Below are 20,778 nucleotides of genomic sequence, written 5' to 3' on the forward strand. Positions count from 1 at the left end.
ATAGAGATTTTAAAGGTGTTGTTGGCTTCCCTGGTGGCTCAGCAGAAAAGACTTTGCCTGTGAATGCAGGAGACACAGGTTCGATCCCTGGTTGGGGAAGATCCCCTGGAGAAGGAAATGGCTACCCACTCCAGTGTCCTTGTCTGGAGAATCCCATGGGCAGAGGAGCAACTTTGCAACTAAACAACAAAAGGTGTTAACTTTTTAATTTTGTTTCATATATATGATTGTATCCCTTGTGTTTGTTATATATTATCAGTTGGTCAGTTATCCACCTAAAGATTATCTCTGGATTATTAGAAACACAGAAAGACATTCTCAGATTTTAATGGCAAAATTAAGTTGAATGTACTATAGACTTATTGTTTGGCCTTATTAAGGATTGACAGATCACTTTTCTTCTCTTTACCCCCTTAACCATCTTTGTCCCCACCCACCTTGGGAGGTGAGGAAGAGGGAGAGACCAGAGACCAAGCCTCAAAGGAAGCCAATAAAAGTGCACAGTGTAGACTTCCAACCCCTTTCTAAGGCTTAGAGTTCTGTGATTTTATAATAAAACTGGTAAAGAATCTGGAAGGCGAGGGGAGTGTATTACTCGTCAGGATTATGCTAGCAGGGGATTATCATATGCTAGAAGATATCATTATGCTAGCTAGGATTATCATAGCAGGGGTTGATACTTTATCAAAGAAAAGTTATTTAGGTGATAATGAACAATGTTCTGATAAACTAGCTGCAAGAAAACAAAACAAAAAGTGGGAGGGCAAATACCTAGGTTTAGGTATGATCAGAGAGGGGCAATGTTTTAAAATTCCTTTTAAGATTTTCATTTAGAGCATTTATTCTTAATAGGGGGAAGTCTGTAAAGCTTCAATCCAACTTTCACATAAAATATTCCAGTTTTGGGATTTTGGCTTTTGATAGTCAATTCATAGCTTCAGTAGCTTCAGCTATTCAGTTCATATGATTGTAAATTAGACAGATGCATGTTTCATAGAAAGGAATATTCTGCCTTTCTTTATTTTTAGCTTTAAATAAGTGCTCAGCACTTCTGGGAATCTTGTTTCAGAGAAACTTTAATTTTATAAAACTGGTGACAGTTAAATATGGAGAGACCATATAATTTATCATCTAAACCAGGATTCTTTTGAAAATAAAAAGGAAACTAGTAATAATTATACCAGGACAGTAGGCTTAAACTAGAATGAAGTCACATGGCACCCTAACTGTAGCTCCTTGAGACACTAAGATATGCAGTTAAATCATTTGTGAAAAAAAGAGACTCACAGAAAGATCAGATCTGTGGTCATCGGAAGTGGGTGGTATGGGGAGGGAAAACTGGATGAGGGTGGACAAAAAGGACAAACTTCCAGTTGTGAGATAAATAAATTCTAGGGATGTAATATGCACCGTGGTGACTCTAGTTAATGTTGCTATATAATATATATGAAAATTAAGAGAGTAGACACTAATAGTTCTCATCACAAGGAAAAAATTCTTTTTATTTTCTTTTTGTTTCTATCTGAGATGATGGATATTAACTTACTGTTAATAGTTACTGTAGTAATTATTTCATGATATATGTAACTCAAATCATTATGCTGTACAGCTTAAATTTTTACAGTGCTATGGGTCAATTATATCCCAGTAAAACTGGAACAAAACAGACGAAAGACAATAATAGCAAGTGTACATGGACGCCTGTGGCTTTATAGAGCACAGTATGAGTGTGAGGTCAGGAAGCAGGAAGTGACCTGAAAACGGTCTGATTGAGCTTGACCAGAAGACAGCATTTTATTGTTTTCGGTGGGATGGAACTGCTGCCCCTTATTTCCTCCTTATATTTTTATACTTCTCAGTTTCTCATTGTTTTAGTGTAGAGAATTAAATGTATAGGATTGGCATTTGAGAGGGAGGAGAGGAAAGTGGGAAAAGGTCAAAGACTGTTCTGTAATGATATGTTAAGTAATGAATACTTGAAACCCAGAGAGGCTTGGGAGAATAGATAGTGAGTTCTATTACTCAGTCATTGAGTTTGAGGGTCCATAGGCTATCCATGTAGTTATAACAAGTAGACAGCTCTTAGCCAAGGTTTTCAGTTCAGGAAGGAAATCAGGTCTAAAGTTGTATATATTTGGGTCTCTTCCACATAGAGTTGATTGTTAAGTCTATGAGAATGGATGAAGTCTTTCATTCATTCATTCATTCTAAATTTAGCATTATGGTAGCTGGTAGGGATACAGTAATAAAGGAGATCAAATATGTCTTCACAGAGTTTATGGTGCAGTGGGAGAAACATACAGATAGAGGTCCTACGGGCACACATAAGAATCATACCTAAGCCAGACTTCAGGAGTCAAGGAAGACTCAGTCCCTCAGGATAAATTTTTAATAGAAGCTCAGCAAAGGGGAAGAGAAGATGAGGGTGGAGTACAGAGAAGTCATCGAGCACCCAAGTCCTTTGAGAGAGTGCCTGGCAGGTGTCAGAAACTGAGAGAATGTGAATTAAGAAGAAAATATATTAAAAGTTGAACATAGGACTTTAAAGAATGACTTCTTTGCAGGAGGCAGAGATATGGATAAAGAGGAATCAACACAGGAGCCTAAGAATGGAAATTGGCAGAGAATTTGGAGAAAGTGTTGAAGGCAGGGGAGATTCAACAGTGTTAAAGCTGTGTAAGGAGTCAAGTAGGGTGAAGATTAAGGAGGGAAACTATTGAACTGGCAGTTATGTAGTTCTTTGAGGACTTGGGCATCAGTTTCATTGGCATGAGAACCAGATTGCAATAGATGGAGGAATGAGAGAAAAGGAAGGATGAAGTTTTGTAGGAAAGGGAAAGAGAGAAAGGGGGTGATATTGGTGGACAAAATAGGGAAAATATTTTAGAAGGGGAGCGATGCTTTGCTTGAACACCTTTGAAGCATTTGAAAAGAGATGATATCAATAAAAAGGTAGGTTAAGGGTGTAATTGGTGTTGCAGTGTTCTGTGAAAGTGGAGTCAAGAGCACAAATGAGTAATTTAGCCTTGGAAAGAAGTCTGTTGAAACATCAGAGGAAAGATAAAGATTTTGAAGAAAGCTCTTGAGAGGAAAGTTGAGGACATTCATACCAGTGGTTTTCCCAGTTAAGTGGAAGATAAAGTCCACTGAACATGGAGAAGCATAAGGGTACAGTTGAGAGCTTTAAAGAGCATGGCAGAGTTGAGAAATAAACAAAATTCTGCCAAGCTCTGCAGTCCCAGTTGAGGTTTTGTTGTTGCTTTTGTTTTTTAAAGTCTATTTATAATGGAACCAATTATCACAGATTTTATTGGGTTCTTGAGGATAGAATTGGAAAAATGAATAAATTATTAGGCTGACCCAGAATTGAGCCTTGGCAAAGCAGAAGATTGAGGTGGGAGGAATTGAGGGTATTTTAAGAGTGTGGGTGAAATGCTGGCCAGCCTTCAGTTCCAGCTACGTAAGAGAGTAGTGGTGCACAATTTGTTTAGAGGCAAGAAGAAGCTGCAGACTGTGCAAGAGCAAAGCAAAGCTTGGTGAATAATGGTCAGAGGGGAAGCTGTGCTGTTGATATAGTAAATGGTCAAGTGAAAAACTCAGCAGTGGCCTCAGAACTGGAAAAGGTCAGTTTTCATTCCAATCCCAAAGAAGGACAGTGCCAAATAATGTTCAGACTACCATACGATTGCACTCATTTCACATGCTAGCAAGGTTATGCTAAAAATTCTTCAAGCTAGGCTTCAGCAGTATGTGAACAGAGAACTTCCAGATGTACAAGCTGGGTTTTGAAGAGGCAAAGGAACCAGAGATCAAATTGCCAACATTCATTGGATCATGGAAAAAGCAAGGGAATTCCAGAAAAATATCTACTTCTGTTTCATGGACTATGCTAAAGCCTTTGACTGTGTGGATCACAAGTCTGTGGAAAATTCTTAAAGAGGTAGAAGTACCAGACCACCTTACCTGTCTCCTGAGAAACCTGTATGTGGATCAAGAAGCAGCAGTTAGAACTGGACATGGAATAACTGACTGGGTCCAAATTGGGAAAGGAGTATAATAAGACTATATATTGTCACTCTGCTTATTTAACTTATATGCAGAGTACATCATGGGAAATGCTGGGCTGGATGAATCCCAAGCTGGAATCAATAACAAATAACATCTTGTGTTATTTGTTATTGTTGTTAAGTTGTGTCTGACTCATGTCTGATTCTTCTGCGACCCGTGGACTGTAGCCTGCCAGGTTCCTCTGTCCATGGGATTTTCCAGGCAGGAATACTGGAATGGGTTGTCAATTCCTTCTCCAGGGGATCTTCCCAACCCAGGGATTGAACCTGCAGCTCCTGCCACGTCTCCTGCCATGTCTCTGGCATTGCAGACAGATTCTTTACTGTTGAGCCACCAGGGAAGCCCTGGAATCAAGATTTCCAGGAGAAAAGAAATATCAACAACCTTAGATATGCAGGTGATACCACTCTAATGGAAGAAAGTGAAGAGGAACTAAAGAGTCTCTTGATGAAAGAGGAGAGTGAAAAAACTGGCTTGAAACATAACATTCAAAAAACTAAGGTCATGGCATCTAGTCCCATCACTTCATGGCAAATAGAAGGGGAAAAAGTGAAAGCAGTGACAGATTTTATTTCCTTGGGCTCCAAAATCACTGCAGACAGTGACTGCAGCCATGATATTAAAAGACACTTGCTCATTGTAAGGAAAGCTATGACAAACCTAGACAGCATATTAAAAAGCAGAGACATCACTTTGTCAACAAAGTCCATATAGTCAAAACTATGGTTTTTCCCCTAGTCACGTATGAATGTGAGTGCTGGTCCATAAAGAAGGCTGAGCACCTAAGAATTGATGCTTTTGTTTTGTGTTGCTGGAGAAGACTCTTTAGAGTCCCTTGGACAGAAAGGAGATCAAACCAGTCAATCCTAAAGGAAATCAACCGTGAATATTCATTGGCAGGACTGAAACTGAAGCTGAAGCTCCAGTATTTTGGCCACCTGATGCAAAGAGCTGATTTATTGGAAAAGACCCTGATGCTGGGAAAGACTGAAGGCAAAAGGAGAAGAGGGCGGCAGAAGATAAGATGATTAGATAGCATCACTGACTCAATGGAAATGAATTTGAGTAAATTCTGGGAGATAGTGGAAGACAGAGGAGCCCAGCATCCATGGAGTAATGAAGAGTCGGATGGACATGACTTAACAACTGAACAACAAGGAGAAGTGAAGGTCATTCTGAAGAAAATCATAAGGCAAAATTCCAGAAGGTATGATAGAGTATATAAACGGCATATAGAGTCTCTTATAGGACTGTGGGTAGTAGTAGATCTTAAAAGACACTAGGAGTGAAGGCAAGACTGGGAATGGAAGGAAGTGATTTGGATGTCTTCCAGAAGCTGACAGCCACTTCTATCACTGTTACTGGAGTCACCATTTCAGCTGCTTTTGTACTTTATCCCCTTCACCGTTAATGCTTTTAAATCAAAGGGATCGCTCTGATGCCTATACAAAGAGTTTGGTATGTGGCATGTCAGTCTTCTTAAACTACAGTTTTGAATGTAGCTGACCCAGTGACAAAGAAGTTGCTTTATTTTGTCATTAGAAGATATTCCTGTGCCAATAATAAAAACTTTTTTTTTCTTTTTTTGCTAAATAGGGAGTGATTTTATTTTATTTTAATATTTATTTATTTGGCTGCATCAGATCTTAGTTGTGATGCACAGGCATTTCTAGCCGCGGCGCTTGGGCTCCAAGGTGCGTGGGTCAGTAGATGCAGTGCACAGGCTTATCTGCCCCAGGGCATGTGGGATCTCAGTCCCCAGGTTCCCTGACCAGGGATGAACCCGTGTCTCCTGCATTGGAAGGTGGATTCTCAACCACTAGACCGCCCAGGGACGTCCCCAAGAACTGATTTTAACTTATGTAATTTGGGGAGTCAAGGTTACTTTCCTTTGGGTAAATCTGAAATTACTGAAACAAATTCTGGAGATATTTTCAATGTTGTTAATTTGATCAAGTTAGTCTTAGTTTCTTAACTTGCCTTAGTATGTGCTCAGTTGCTCAGTCCTGTCTCACTGTGATCCCATGGACACAGCCTGTCAGGCTCCTCTGTCCATAGAATTTCCCAGGCAAGAATACTGGAGTGGGTTGCCATTTCCTTCTCCAACCTTAGTATAGACATTATTTTAATTAGTACACTTTTTAAAACTTCTAATTTAGAAAAGTTTAAGAGTAGATTTGAATCTGATACAGTCTTAGCTTATTAAACAAGTTAGATTTAGGTCATTCTTCTAAACAATTCCCAAGGTTAGAAAAAAATTGTCGTGTATGTATGAAGAAATTTTCATTTTGAATATTTTAGAATCATTTGGAAGAGTATGGTTCACTTTGAACTATTAAATCCAGCAGGCTAGGAACCTATGTTTTAGGGAAGGGATTTTCCAGATTGCAGATTTAATTTACTATTTCTAACTAAATAGAATATCCAGCATGACTCTTAAGTATGCCTCTTCTCTTGTCTTTCACAACACTTAGGAAGAAAAAGATGTTCTCTGCTATGGTTCTGGTCTCATCTTTTAATAACTTCCAAGAATTTTGAAGTCTATTGTCTTCTCATTTCCCCTCTCCTTAACCTCATTAATGTTATCTAAAGATCTTTTAAGTTCTCTTTATCTTCCTAGAAAATTTCAATACATGACTCATGAAATTTCTCCCTACTTTTTCTCTTTTCTCATTTTGAAGCTTTTTCAACATCCATACAAATAATCCTTATAATGTATATGCTAGAGTGTTCCCTTAACTTACCCAATATTAATGTCTTTTATCTCCATTTCTTCTAAGCTTACAATAGGGATTGCCATATACCAAAATTCATGATAATTTGGAAGTACTCCAGCTTAAAATTTTTGAACTCTGAAATTTCCCTTTCAGATTATAATTTCAGTTGAGACCACTATCTTCCATTCATTTATTTGGCAAGTATTTATTGAATGCCTATTATATACTGAACTTTGTGGTCCTCCCTTTTAACCATTTACATGTGCTTTTCCTTTATTTTTGCTTCTAGTTCTTTGATATCCTGCCTGCTTGTTACTGTATTACTACCCAGACTCTAACCTCATTTGCTTTTCTGCCTATAGCGAGCTTCATGGTTGGTCATTTCAATTGCACTTGAATTCTGAACCTTCAATTCTGACTTCTTTTTCTTAGGCTCTTTTACTGTTTCTTCTGACCTTATTCATTATTATTATATTTTACAATCAATATGCATTGGTATTTCCCTAAATATTTATATTTTCTGCTGTTCTCTGTTCCATCCTGCTTTTGTCCAGGGCCTTCCTTTAATTAATTTATTGTATTTATTTAGTGCGTGTCTGCTGGTGATGAATTCTGGTTTTGTTTACTGATTTATGACATCTTTATTTTCTTTTCATTTTAGAGGGGAACTTTTTCCTAGGTATAGAATTACAGGTTAGCAGTTATTTTCACTTGGCACTTTAAAGACTCTAGGCCAGAGTGTGTATCTGGCCCACCCCTGCTCTTAGGATGTTTTGAGAGCCTGTGGTATTTACAGGGGCTTCTCCACTGGCAGGTCCTGAACTATAATCCCTGTCTTCTCAGCACTGAGAAACGTCCCCAAACTCTAATTATAGGTACTGATAAGGACTTCGGCTGCTGTACTTGTGAGATGGGCAGTCACTAGAGAGTTTGAATGGAGGAGTGATACACAAAAGAATTTCTCTGTTTGCTGTGGTCAGAAAAGACCATAAGGAAGCAAAGCAGAACCTGAGAGGACCAGTTAGGAGGCTCTTGCAAAAAAGCAAGTAAGAGATGAAGGTGGCCTATAATTTTTTGTCTGGCTATTAAAATTTTTAACTTCCAAGCTGCCTTAAAGTTTGATCTACTCAAACCATTTCATCCATATGATATCACCATGATTTGTTTCTACAATTCATACCTAATAATGTCACTCCTCAGAGATTCCTCATTTTATATCTTCAGGTAAAAATTCAAAGTACCAAAAGATAACAGATCATATCCATGCTCTGGAGCTTATCTCCCTTTATAGCATCCTCTCTTATTCTACCTCTTTTTTTGTTGTAGTTCATTCACTAAGTCATGTCCAACTCTTTGCGACCCCATGGACCGCAGCACACCAGCCTTCCCTGTCCTTCACTAACTCTCACAGTTTGTTCAAACTCATGTCCATTGAGTCGGTGATGTCATCCAACCATCTCATCCTCTGTTGCCCCCTTCTCCTCCTCTTTCCTTTAGCCAGTTATCTACTTGAAGCCTAGATTCTCTCCATAGGTTATAAAACTTCCTCAGGTCTCCATGCCTTGGGCCATGTTTTTCTTCTTCTAGAATTATCCATCATCAACTCCCTTCTCTTGTCTGACTTACTCCAACTCATCATAAAGATTCATATTAAAGATTAAGGAAGAAGCTTATTTTTTTTTTTGGAAGGGTTTCTGAACCTTTTCCTTCCCTATTCCAAGACAAAAATGATTAGTCTTTTCTGTGGAATCAATACATTTATAGCATCTACTCTCTACCAAGAACAGTTTTAGGAGTTGGAGAATCACAGAAAACTAAGCTACAATATTTGCGCTCAAGGACCTTGTTCTAGAAGAGAAGACACATAAATATATAATTACATTGTAGTGTGATAGGTGTCCTAGTAGAAAGTATGATCTTGAGAGAAGGATATGAGTGATGTGTTCCTAGCAGAGGATAAATCCATATCAGTTTTTAAAGAATAATTCAGAGTTTATCAAGCAGAAAAGGTGCATGGGTTAGGGCAAATATATAAGACTTAAAGAGCAATATGTCCGTCAGCACTGGACTCCTAATGGAGAGTGCAGCTCGGTTGGTGAGGCAGGTAGTCTGTTGAGTCTCCAGAGCTAGAACACTGATAGCCAGTTTTCAGCCCTGGTGTATTCTTGACTCTTTTTTCCAAAACGGTATTTCAAACTACTTTGTAAAGTAAGCACAAATGTGTTAGAAATGTCATGAACATAGGGGAAAAGGAGATGCGTAACCCGAAATCAATCATAATAACACATAGTAGTAACCTGAGAAAAAAAAAGGAATATTCAAGTCATGTACTCTTACACAAGATCCACTGACTGGTTGACTATTTGCCAAAAAAGAAATAGGAAAAGAAAATGAAAAGCAAAGTCTTTGCTTTGTCTTAAGTAGTTTTACACATCCTTTCAAGAAAGAAATTACTTGAGCTAGTTTGCCTTCTCTTACCTTTTGAAAATGCCCTTGCTGAGGAATCTACTAACCATATGGTTTCTTCCAATATTCTCTCCTTTCTCCCCCTTCTCCCTTAGTATCTTTTTGCTACATACATTGCTCCTTCAGCCACTCTTGACATTGGACTTCAACAGGAAAAGAAAAGAGAAATTTATATGAAAATACAACCACCATTTGAAGACCTTTTTGATGCAGCAGAAGAATATATCCTCCTCCTCCTTCTTGAGCCTTGGACAAAGATGATAAAATCAGACCAAGTTGCTTACAGAAAGGTATCGTGGCACTGATCAGCTGTGTGTAAACCATTCAGGTTTACTGCAAAATTGATGATAGGCAACATTGTTAACTTGCAGGAGAGAAAAGCTGAAAAGGTCTCACATGGGCCAGGAACTCAGAGTTAAGATTTGGGCAGACACAAATTTGGGGCAGGGAAAGTACTGATTCACTTAGTTTTTCCCCATTTCCCTGTTGTCTCCTAACAAAAGGCGAAAATTGATGTCATTTTTAATTCTGTCTACAAATATGTCAGCAGAGAAAAATCTGAGTTTTGGATTCTTGTGAACCAGTAAAATGTGGCATGATAATATACTAGTTTTGTCATTTCTTGTCATTTCTCAGCAGTGGCTTTAAATAATTTTGATTAATGGAGCCTGTGTATTTTTATTCTGGATGAGTTACAGTAAATACTACACCCATGGAAAATGTAAATATTCCATATGTATTGTGGAAAACACATTCTGTGACTTAAAGCACTCTCAGATGTTCATCAGGTCAGACTGCTTGATTTGAGAAAAGTGCCAACACACCTTTTTTCATTCCAAAAGAGCTGATTTTAAGTCTAGGTGCTTGAGTATTTTCACTATTCTTATTGATGGGTGGAAGATTAATTTGAATCACAAATGAAAGCCATTTGTGGGTATTTTTGATATTAAGTTACTGCATGTACCCTTACCTTATTGAATTATAACCAATACAACACAATGACTTATTAAATTCATTGACCAAAATAATGAAAATTTCATTCCTGATTTCTTTTTGTCCTGAAAAATTAATATTCACATCCTTTCTACCACAGACGTGCATGTTTTACACTAGGAATATTGGGATATCATATGAAATTTTTGAAAAATTCTCTCCAGTCATGATTTAAATACAGTATATGGTATAGAGCAAAATGAATCTGAGATATGGTCCCACGATGACTAAAAGTAATTTAGAATTATAGCTAACTTCCCTAACACCAAGAAGTTTCGGCATTAGCCGTGATTCTTATGAAATGCCTGGGACAAATTATATGCTCTTTTTTTAAAGGAAAAGTAAATTTCTCTTAATTCTACAAGCTTCTTAAATTCAGCCCAAAGGACCTCTGTAAAAGTTCGGCTGACTGGATTATGTGGACCCTTTCCCAAAAAGGATGAGCAACGAGATTTAACCAAAATTAAATATTAAATACAGGAAGTTCTCCGTCAGCCAAACTGATTCTTGCCGGCAGTAGAGAAATGGAAAATGATCTTGTTCTCCTGACGGTGTAAAGCAGTGCAGCACACAGGCTGAAGGCTGGGTCCTACTGTGAGGTTTAATTTCATGATTGAGTACAGTCCCATCATTTTTTTGACTGTGGATTATTTGGTCCCCTAAAGCTAGCTGTGCCTATCTTCATGTCAGGTCGCTCAGTCGTGTCTGCCTTTTAGCGACCCCATGGACTGCAGCCCACCAGGCTTCTCCGTCCATGAGATTTTCCAGGCAAGAGTACTGGAGTGGGCTGCCATTGCCTTCTCCAAACTTCATGACTGTTATCCCATTATAATGAATAGAAGCTGGGAATGTGACCCACCCAATGTGTTTGCATTGTCTGTTATTTCACATGGGGTATCCAGAAAGGAGGAATGGTCTTTGGTGGCATTATATCATTACACAGACATGTATGCATTATATCATTACACAGAAATGTATGCATTGAATCATTACATAGAAATGTATGCATCTTTTGTTTTATCATGTGCATTTGTAGTCTGACTTTGCTGTAACTAATGTTTTTCACTATGTAGGTCTTCCTGCTTTTGCCTCCAAACTAACTTACTTTATTGGCAAGTGTATTTGTTCTTTAGCCCACTGTTATTGGCAAATTGTGCATTCTTTCCCCACTTTTTCATAATGCACATTCTTTTGATGTTACAAACTTTGTTATTGTTTTATTATAGGTGGAGCTGGTGGAAGAAACTCGACAACTAGATTCCACATACTTGAGAAAGCTACAGGCTTTGCATAAAGAGACAGTTTTCAAGAAAGCTGAGGTAAGAAACTCTCTACTTAGAAAAACAAACATTTCAACCTGGAGAGGATTTTCACTGCATGTATTGGTGGTGTGTGGGAATAGGGATCATTGACTGAGGAGCTCATGTATGATAAAGTAGGGGGCAGGCAGTTCCATTTTCTGCTGCTGCTTTGCCTAACATGCTGCGTATGACAGGTATCACATTTTACTGACACGTTATTTAACAACAAAGCCAGAAAAAGAAAGCAGATGAAGTCGTGTGGGGAGCCAAGATACTCATTTGCCTTAGAGTCTTCAAGCCACGTTATATTCCTTTGGATGTTACTAGCTATTTTCTGTATGGAAGCAACTCTACTTGTTGTCAAGTTACAAAAAGAATTAACTTGAGTTTTCCAAACAGAAAAGGAAGTGTTGTGTGACAGCAATAAGCAAAACAAGAAAGAAAAATATGGAAAGGCTTTAACGGAGTCAACAAAAAGATCATAGGATTGACTATGATAGTCAGGTGTTATTTTGATATATAAATTTACAAATCTGTGATTATCTAAGTAAGCCATGATAGATCCATAAGGCTGTAAGGTTAAATGTGTGTAGCTACATAAAAATGACAGTTTAGATTCATATTTATTAACATGGAAAATGCCGAGGACATGTTATTATATAAATACGTGGGGAACAAACACTGGTATGATGTAATCCTATTCATATAAAATTATACATGCATTTCTACTTGTATACATATATGCAAAGAGAGCTATTTGGAAAAATGTTCATCAAAATGTTAAAGATAGTTAGCTCTGAGTGACAAGATTTCAGATGATTTTTTACTTTCTACTTTCTACCTATCTGAAATCTTTATTCTTTTAAACTTTTACACAGATAGTAAAGTTATTTTTTAGGTATATTCATGATTTTGCCTTATACATATAGAAATTCTTTATTTGAAATTCCACTAATTAATATCTGGAAAGGATACATAAAAATTCATGAAGATAGTATATTATAAAGTTATATCTTAAAATTTTTTTTAACTTATATTATTCATAATACGTCTACCTATTAAAATTTTTTAAATATAGGAGTTTATCTCATGGTCTGATGTTTTTCAAAAACAAGTAGGAAAGTGAATTAATTATTCAGCAAGTTACATAGGAAGGATTTCTAAAGAATAAGCCTCGCTAGCTTTTTGCCATGAAGGGCTTATAAACTGTTCATGAAGCATCAGAGGTCTTAAAAATAACTTACAATTGACTGTTCTATGAGGGTGATTACATCTAAAGTATCTTGTATTACTCTATAACTTAAAGAATTTTATAGGTAAAATAATGTTTTATATTCATGATCTGTTATTAAGGAAAAGAACCAAGTTACAAAACCACACATAGTTGTATAGCCCTATTTCCATATTTAATAAACTATGTTATGTGTAAAAAAAGACCAGATGGATACACATGAAAATGTGGTGGTTATCTCCGAATGGTGGTACTATGTATGCTGTTTGTTTTCTTTTTATTACAAAAGGCATACGACTTCTATACCAACAAAAATAGTAAGATTAATATTTTATAACCAAGTATATACTAAATGTTTACTAATGTTCCTGAAAAGAAGGGAATGGAATGGAAAGGACCAGAACAGAATTTGACGTGTTAGAATCACATTCTAGATTCTTTACCCAGTTCTACCATTGAATTGATAAATGCCATTGGCCTGATAATTAATTTTTATTTGTTTAACTTTGGAAAGTAATTTGTTGTATTTAAGAGATTTTTATGAAAAGTATTATTTCACTAGGACACTACTTGTGAAATTGGAACTGGTATTTCACCACTTGCTCATGTCTCTAAAAAAACAGAATACTGGAATATGGTTCCTGAAGAATATAGGCATTTTAATTTTAATGAACTGCTTAACAACAAACTGGAGTTTGAACATTTCCGTCAGTTTCTTGAGGCTCATTCTTCAAGGTGAGAAACGTAATCATTTTAAAATTTCTCGCTTAAAACAATTTTCTAAGCTACTTATTTTTTAAGCTGCTTGTTTTGATTTAACATATGATAAAAATGTTTTGATTCTTGGTTTTACCCATTTCTGTAAAAATTAATGAGCATAGTTATCTGAAACCTATATGGTTAACATTTTGTTGGGAATTGCATTTTGATAATAGCAGCCTCCAGAATGTTATTTTGAGTGGTCAAACAGTATTTGTTGATACTTTTAGCGTTGGCTAAATTAAAACACCAGTATATTTCATTTTTCCCTATTTTGATTTTTCTTTCTTTTGTGTTTTTCTAGACAAGTGCTCTGATTACTAGTTCTGAGAAGCTTCTCTTTTGTATTTCACTAAGCTGTTAAAATTACTGTACTGTTTTGTGGCTTTTGTTAGTTAATACACACATGAAGCATTGTAGTTCTGCATAGAATCTTGGTACCTTATGACACATTTATCTAATATAAAGTGAAGTAGTCATCATATTTTTCTCTAATAATTTTCTCCCAAGTTAGGAAAAACTGGCTAGACCTGGGAGCCAAATTTCACGTATATAGTTTCCCTTTTTTGTGATGATAATTATTCTAAATTTAACATGTTGCCAAATAGACATGCAATAGGTGGGAATTTTTCCATCTTTGAAATTGATAATACTAGTCCATCATTAATGGAAGAACTCTGAGACCCTACCAGTATGGTGGTAGGTTCTTCCTTGTATTCATATATATATTTAGCCAAGACGGGACACAGTATTGTACTCATTAGTTCCATGGTCTAATCAGTTGTGTTAACTACTCAACACAGCACTTTCTAAGTTCTGTCAGATCAATTACTTGTTTGGTGTTTGAAAGAAAGAAATAAGATGGGCTGTACTTTGTTTTCATTTTAGCATGGACCTTATGTGCTGGACAGACATTGAACAGTTCCGAAGAATAACTTACAGAGATCGAAAGCAAAGGGAGGCAAAATCTATATATATAAAAAACAAATACCTCAATAAAAAATATTTTTTGGGGCCCAACAGTCCAGCTTCTGTGTATCAACAGGACCAGGTATTAACATGGAAGCATATTTTCTACATTTTAAGTATGAAAACTAGTAATTTATTTCTTTTTGCTAACAACCTGAAAGTCATCTTTTTTCTTTTGCTTTTATGACTTATCAGTTAGATACTTCTGATATCTTTTTTTAGGTATTCATAATAATCTACAAAAGTCTGCAATGTGGGAGATACTTTAAAACTAAAGTATTATATATTATTAAAACTTTGTTATTTATTAAGGTGATTTATTGAATAAAATTAACTATCATTCATTACTCACCCATTCATTCAGCAAATATGGGTGCCTGTAAAATGCCAGACACTGTTCTAGGTGCCAGAACAAATGGCAAACAAGATGAACAAAGTCCTTGCATCTTTCAGTAGGTAGAAAAACAGCCATTATTAGCTGTTAAGCCTCATCTCTACCTCTTTTCTGTTCTTCTCTTAACTGATATTGCTCAAAACATAATCAATCTTTGAAAAATCCTGTTTGCCATTGAATTGTCTTCCAAAACTATTTCTATTGACCAGGAACATAGATTTGCCATTTTGTTGAGCCAAAATCATAAGGCCTTAATCACAACTTATTAATAAGTGTACAAATGTAATGGGATTCAGCAGTGGGTTTGAGTGTTCATGTAATTGATACATGAGATATGGCTCAATTTTAATGACTTTGAAATATAAAATTAAGTGTTATAATTTATTTAACTTGAAGTTTGCTAGTACTAGAAGTTTGCTAGATCAAATGTATAGCATTTGATTTCTTTATTTTCATAGTTTAAAACAATGCATACCATATGCATTGTTCATAATTAATTAAGATCCTGGCTTCCCAGGGATCCAACCCAGGTCTCCCGTATTGCAGGCAGATTCTTTACCAGCTGAGCCACCAGGGAAGCCCAAGAATACTGGAGTGGGTAGCCTATCCCTTCTCCAGCGGAACTTCCTGACCCAGGAATAACCCAGGGTCTCCTGCATTGCAGGTGGATTCTTTACCAACTGAGCTATCAGGGAAGCCCTATATCATAACGGCATCAGTTCAGTTCAGTTGCTCAGTTGTGTTGGACTGTTTGTGATGCCATGGACTGTAGTACTCCACGCTTCCCTGTCTATCACCAACTCCCAAAGTTTACTCAAACTCATGTCCATTGAGTCAGAGATGCTATCCAACAATCTCATCCTCTGTCAATCCCCTTTTCCTCACGCCTTCAATGTTTCCCAGCATCAGGGTCTTTTCCCATGAGTCAGTTCTTCACATCAGGTGGCCAAAATATTGGAATTTCAGCTTCAGCATCAGTCCTTCCAATGAATATTCAGGACTGATTTCCTTTAGGATTGACTGGTTGGATCTCCTTGCAGTCCAAGAGACTCTCAAGAGTCTTCTCCGACACCACAATTAAAAGCATCAGTTCTTCGGCGCTCAGCTTTCTTTATAGTCCAATTCTTACATCCATACATGACCACTGGAAAAACCATAGCTTTGACTAGACGGACCTTTGTTGGCAAAGTAATGTCTCTGCTTTTTAATATGCTGTCTAGTTTGGTCATAACTTTTCTTCCAAGGAGCAAGCGTCTTTTTATTTCATGGCTGCAATCACCATCTGCAGTGATTTTGGAGCCCCCAAAAATAAAGTCAGCCACTGTTTACACTGTTTCCCCCTCTATTTGCCATGAAGTTATGGGACCAGATGCCATGATCTTAGTTTTCTGAATGTTGAGTTTTAAGCCAATTCTTTCACTCTCCTCTTTCATTTTCATCAAGAGGCTTTTTAGTTCCTCTTCAATTTCTGCCATAAGGGTGGTATCATCTGCATTATCTGAGGTTATTGATATTTCTCCCAGAAATCTTGATTCCAGCTTGTGCTTCATCCAGCCCAGGGTTTCTCATGGTGTATTCTGCATATAAGTTAAATAAGCAGGGTGATGATATACAGCCTTGATGTACTCCTTTCCCACTTTGGAACCAGTCTGTTATTCCATGTCCAGTTCTAACTGTTGCTTCTTGACCTGCATACAGATTTCTCAAGAGGCAGGTCAGGTGGTTTGGTATTCCCATCTCTTTCAGAATTTTCCACAGTTTGTTGTGATCCACACAGTCAAAGTAGTCAAAAATGCAGTACTTGGATGCAATCTCAAAAACCACAGAATGATCTCTTTGTTTCCAAGGCAAACCATTCAATATCACAGTAATCCAAGTCTATGCCCCAACCAGTAATGCTGAAAAAACTGAAATTGAATGGTTCTATGAATACCTACAAGATCTTATAGAACTAACACCCAAAAAAGATGTCCTTTTCATTATAGGGGACTGGAATGCAAAAGTAGGAAGTTAATACCTGCAGTAACAGGCAAATTTGGCCTTGGAGTACAGAATGAAGCAGGGCAAAGGCTAATAGAATTTTGCCAAGAGAACACACTGGTCATAGCAAACACCCTTTTCCAACAACACAAGAGAAGACTCTACACATGGACAGCATCAGATGGTCAATACCGAAATCAGATTGATTATATTCTTTGCAGCCAAAGACGGAGAAGCTCTATACAGTCAGCAAAAACAAGACTGGGAGCTGACTGTGGCTCAGATCATGAACTCCTTATTTCCAAATACAGACTTAAATTGAAGAAGGTAGGGAAAACCATTGGACCATTCAGGTATGACCTAAATCAAATTCCTTACAGTAGAAGTAAGAAATAGATTCAAGGGATTAAATCTGTTAGACAGAGTGCCTAAAGAACTATGGACAGAGGTTTGTGACACTGTACAGGAGGCAGGGATCAAGACCATCCTCAAGAAAAAAAATGCCAAAAGGCAAAATGGTTGTCTGAGGAGGCCTTACAAATAGCTGTGAAAAGAAGAGAAGCAAAAAGTAAAGGAGAAAAGGAAAGATATACCCATTTGAATGCAGAGTTCCAAAGAAAAGCAAGGAGAGATAAGAAAGCCTTCCTCAGTGATCAATGCAAAGAAATAGAGGAAAACAATAGAATGGGAAAGACTAGAGATCTCTTCAAGAAAATTAGAGATACCAAGGGAACATTTCATGCAAAAATGTGCACAATAAAGGACAGAAATGGTATGGACCTAACAGAAGCAGAAGATACTAAGAAGAGGTGGCAAGAATACACAAAAGAGCTATACAAAAAAGATCTTCATGATCCAGATAATCATGATGCTGTGATCACTCACCTAGAGCCAAACATCCCGGAATGTGAAGTCAAGTGGGCCTTAGAAAGCATCACTACGAACAAAGTTAGTGGAGGTGATGGAAGTCCAGTTGAGCTATTTCAAATCCTGAAAGATGATGCTGTGAAAGTGCTGCACTCAATATGCCAGCAAATTTGGAAAACTCAGCAGTGGCCACAGGACTGGAAAAGGTCCATTTTCATTCCAATCCCAAAAAAAGGCAGTGCCAAAGAATGCTCAAACTACCGCACAATTGCACTCATCTCACACGCTAGTAAAGTTATGCTCAAAATTCTCTAAGCCAGGCTTCAACAGTACGTGAACCGTGAACTTCCAGATGTTCAAGCTGGATTTAGAAAAGGCTGAGGAACCAGAGATCAAATTGCCAACATCCACTGGATCACAGAAAAAGCAAGAGAGTTCCAGAAAAACATCTACTTCTGGCTTTACTGACTATGCCAAAGCCTTTGACTGTGTGGATCACAACCCTAATGGCATACATTTGTTAAGGAAAAAAAAAAAAAAAGAATCTCAGATTAATTCAGTAAATTAAAGAAAAATTCAGAGGTATTCACAAGTAGGGCATACCAAGTTTAAAATCTAGATCTTTGAGGGGAAAATAAACAAAAGTTCTTGGGAGTAAGTGAGAGAAGAAATTCTAGAATTAAGCAACCTTAAGAAGAATGTCTTGCCTTTGGTTCCCTGAGATACAAATCTGGGATGTATTAGCAAAAATGGCTGGGAGTATCTCAATAAGCATAAGTATGAAATAAACACATGGAAAGTGTTTGTTTTCTATTTGGCTTGTGCTGCATTGCATGAGGTTTCATGGTATCTGATGCTACTGTGTGAACCTTCCATAGTAAAACTTGCTGAGAATTAAAAATGCAATGGAAAAAGTCACCATTGCTGTCATAGCAAATGGTTGGGCTTATTACAGAAGAGTTTTCCAAATGAGCCTTCTTCCTCACCTTTGTCTTTCATTTTATTTGCCTATTTTATACTTAAGGATACCTGTATCACTTTATGTTTTATATAGACCATGCTAGTTCTAATTTTAGTTGTGTGGCCAGTGTGCAGTTTGATTAGCAAAGTAGTCTTTTATTCTCTTTTCTTCTTATTTTTATACAGAAACCATATTATTGTTTATAGTATTTGATAAATATTATTAAAAGATGGTGAAGAGAGTTTCTCTTTTTTGTTTTTATATAAAATAATATTATTACTAGGATTTAATCTTATTAATAAAAGGAGAGCTAAGAAGAGATAATTTTTCCAATGAGGAGTCCAATTTTTCTTCCTCTGTGCAAACAACTCACCAATTTTGAGTGATATGTACACAGAAACAGGTAAAAACCACAATGATTTCTAGTAGGAAATGGCCATTAGTATTTTTTAATTTATTAATTTTATGGCCATTAGTATTACTGAAATCAGTAATTTTGTAGAAGATGATTTTGGCTACAGAGAAATTGTGTCTTATGAAAGGGCTACTGATGCACGTCAGCGACTATTGTCAGTTCAACCTGGCCTTTTTCTGCTTCCTATCATCTCTGTTTTCTTCTTTGAAGTTGTTGGAACAGCCCTACCTTGCTACCACCATCATTCCACTGCCTCCAACCCAGTGTTTATTGGTAATATGCACATTTATAATACCTGAGTCGTTCGTCTCTTAATGAAGTAATGCGTTATTTTTCTCAAACAAAAGAAAATGCCTTCTCAAAGAAGTCCATTTGAGTAGAATCAGAGCTTCACAGAATATTTGACCTAGAAGAGAACTTAGAAAACTAAAAGACTAATGGCCTTGCTTCACAGTTGAGGAAATTGAAGCCATAGAGAAAAAAGTGGCCCTGCAGTTGTCACAGAGGATACAGAGCCCTGTGTGCTTTGATACAAGACTAAATTAGCAAAATCATACTTCTAAAACAACCATCACATACACCACAATTCTCTGTTTGATATTAGGGGAGTTATCTGTCTTTACTATACACAATAAAGCCAGGAGCTATTTTATAGAAAATGAAAATCATGGGCTCAGCATATGGTTTTGGGGTGCATGAATAAATGAATGACCATTAGTATTTCTTTGCTTATACAGAAGTTTGTTTCATTTTTTCTTTCTTAGATAATGAATTTAAGTGGTGGCTGGGGAAAGATTCTCCACGAGCAACTTGATGCAGCCGTTCTAATCGAAATTCAGAAGCATGTCCTAAATAGACTAGAAAATGTTTGGTTGCCGTTGTTTCTTGCAAGTGAACAGTTTGCGGCGCGTCAAAAGATAAAGGTATATAAGTTAATATAAACTTGGGATAGCAACTGACAGCACCTCTCACAACATTAAATGTGCGTCCCTGTTGACTCAGCTATTGTACTACTGTGGCATAGTGGTTAAGAGCTGAGAGTCACACTTCTCAAGATTTAATCTCAACACTGTCACATATTAATTGTACAATACTACGTTTTATAAACCTCAGTTTTCTCATTTGGGAAAAAATGGAGTTAATAAGAGTAATAGCTTCATAAGATTGTTATGAAGAGGAAATGATATATGTATAGTTTCTTAGAATGGTGCCTGGCACACAGCAAACACTCACACATTGTCTTACTATAGTTGCTATTTTTTATATTATTATTGAATCTTCATATAAATGGACAAGGGTATACAAATGGGAATAATCAAATGAATAATGATAATTCCATACTGTGGAAAACTATGCAGATTTCCATATAAAATGAGATTACAAAAATGAGATTTCTACAAATATTGATGATGAAACATGTTATTTACTGAGTGAAACAAGCAGGATCAGAGCAATCAAACATAGAAGACAGTCCCATTATATATGCTTATATCTCTATATATGTCTATGCATTTCTCTCTCCTCTCTATCTCTATTTATGTTTATGAACAAAGATCAAAAAAGGATCTACCTCCTGGGAATGGGTATGGGGAGTGAGAAAGTAGGGTTTTTGTTGTTGTTGCTTTACTTTGTTTAGTTTGTGTTTTATAAAAAGCAG

The 20,778-nt window shown here is 36.8% G+C and overlaps 1 protein-coding gene across 6 annotated transcripts in view; it reads left to right on the top strand.

Annotated features, from left to right (window-relative positions):
- Nucleotides 1-20,778, top strand: part of RGS22 (regulator of G protein signaling 22) — a 139,170-nt gene that overhangs the window by 82,835 nt on the left and 35,557 nt on the right. For all 6 annotated transcript variants that reach the window (XM_055546529.1, XM_055546526.1, XM_055546527.1 and 3 more), the window contains 5 exons: nucleotides 9,347-9,541; nucleotides 11,471-11,563; nucleotides 13,339-13,511; nucleotides 14,424-14,586; nucleotides 19,886-20,044. In XM_055546529.1, coding sequence (XP_055402504.1) covers nucleotides 9,347-9,541; nucleotides 11,471-11,563; nucleotides 13,339-13,511; nucleotides 14,424-14,586; nucleotides 19,886-20,044 — 783 coding nt within the window. The remainder of the gene's footprint in view (nucleotides 1-9,346; nucleotides 9,542-11,470; nucleotides 11,564-13,338; nucleotides 13,512-14,423; nucleotides 14,587-19,885; nucleotides 20,045-20,778) is intronic.

The sequence above is a fragment of the Bubalus kerabau genome, chromosome 14 (assembly GCF_029407905.1).
Source record: "Bubalus kerabau isolate K-KA32 ecotype Philippines breed swamp buffalo chromosome 14, PCC_UOA_SB_1v2, whole genome shotgun sequence".
NCBI lineage: Eukaryota > Metazoa > Chordata > Mammalia > Artiodactyla > Bovidae > Bubalus > Bubalus kerabau.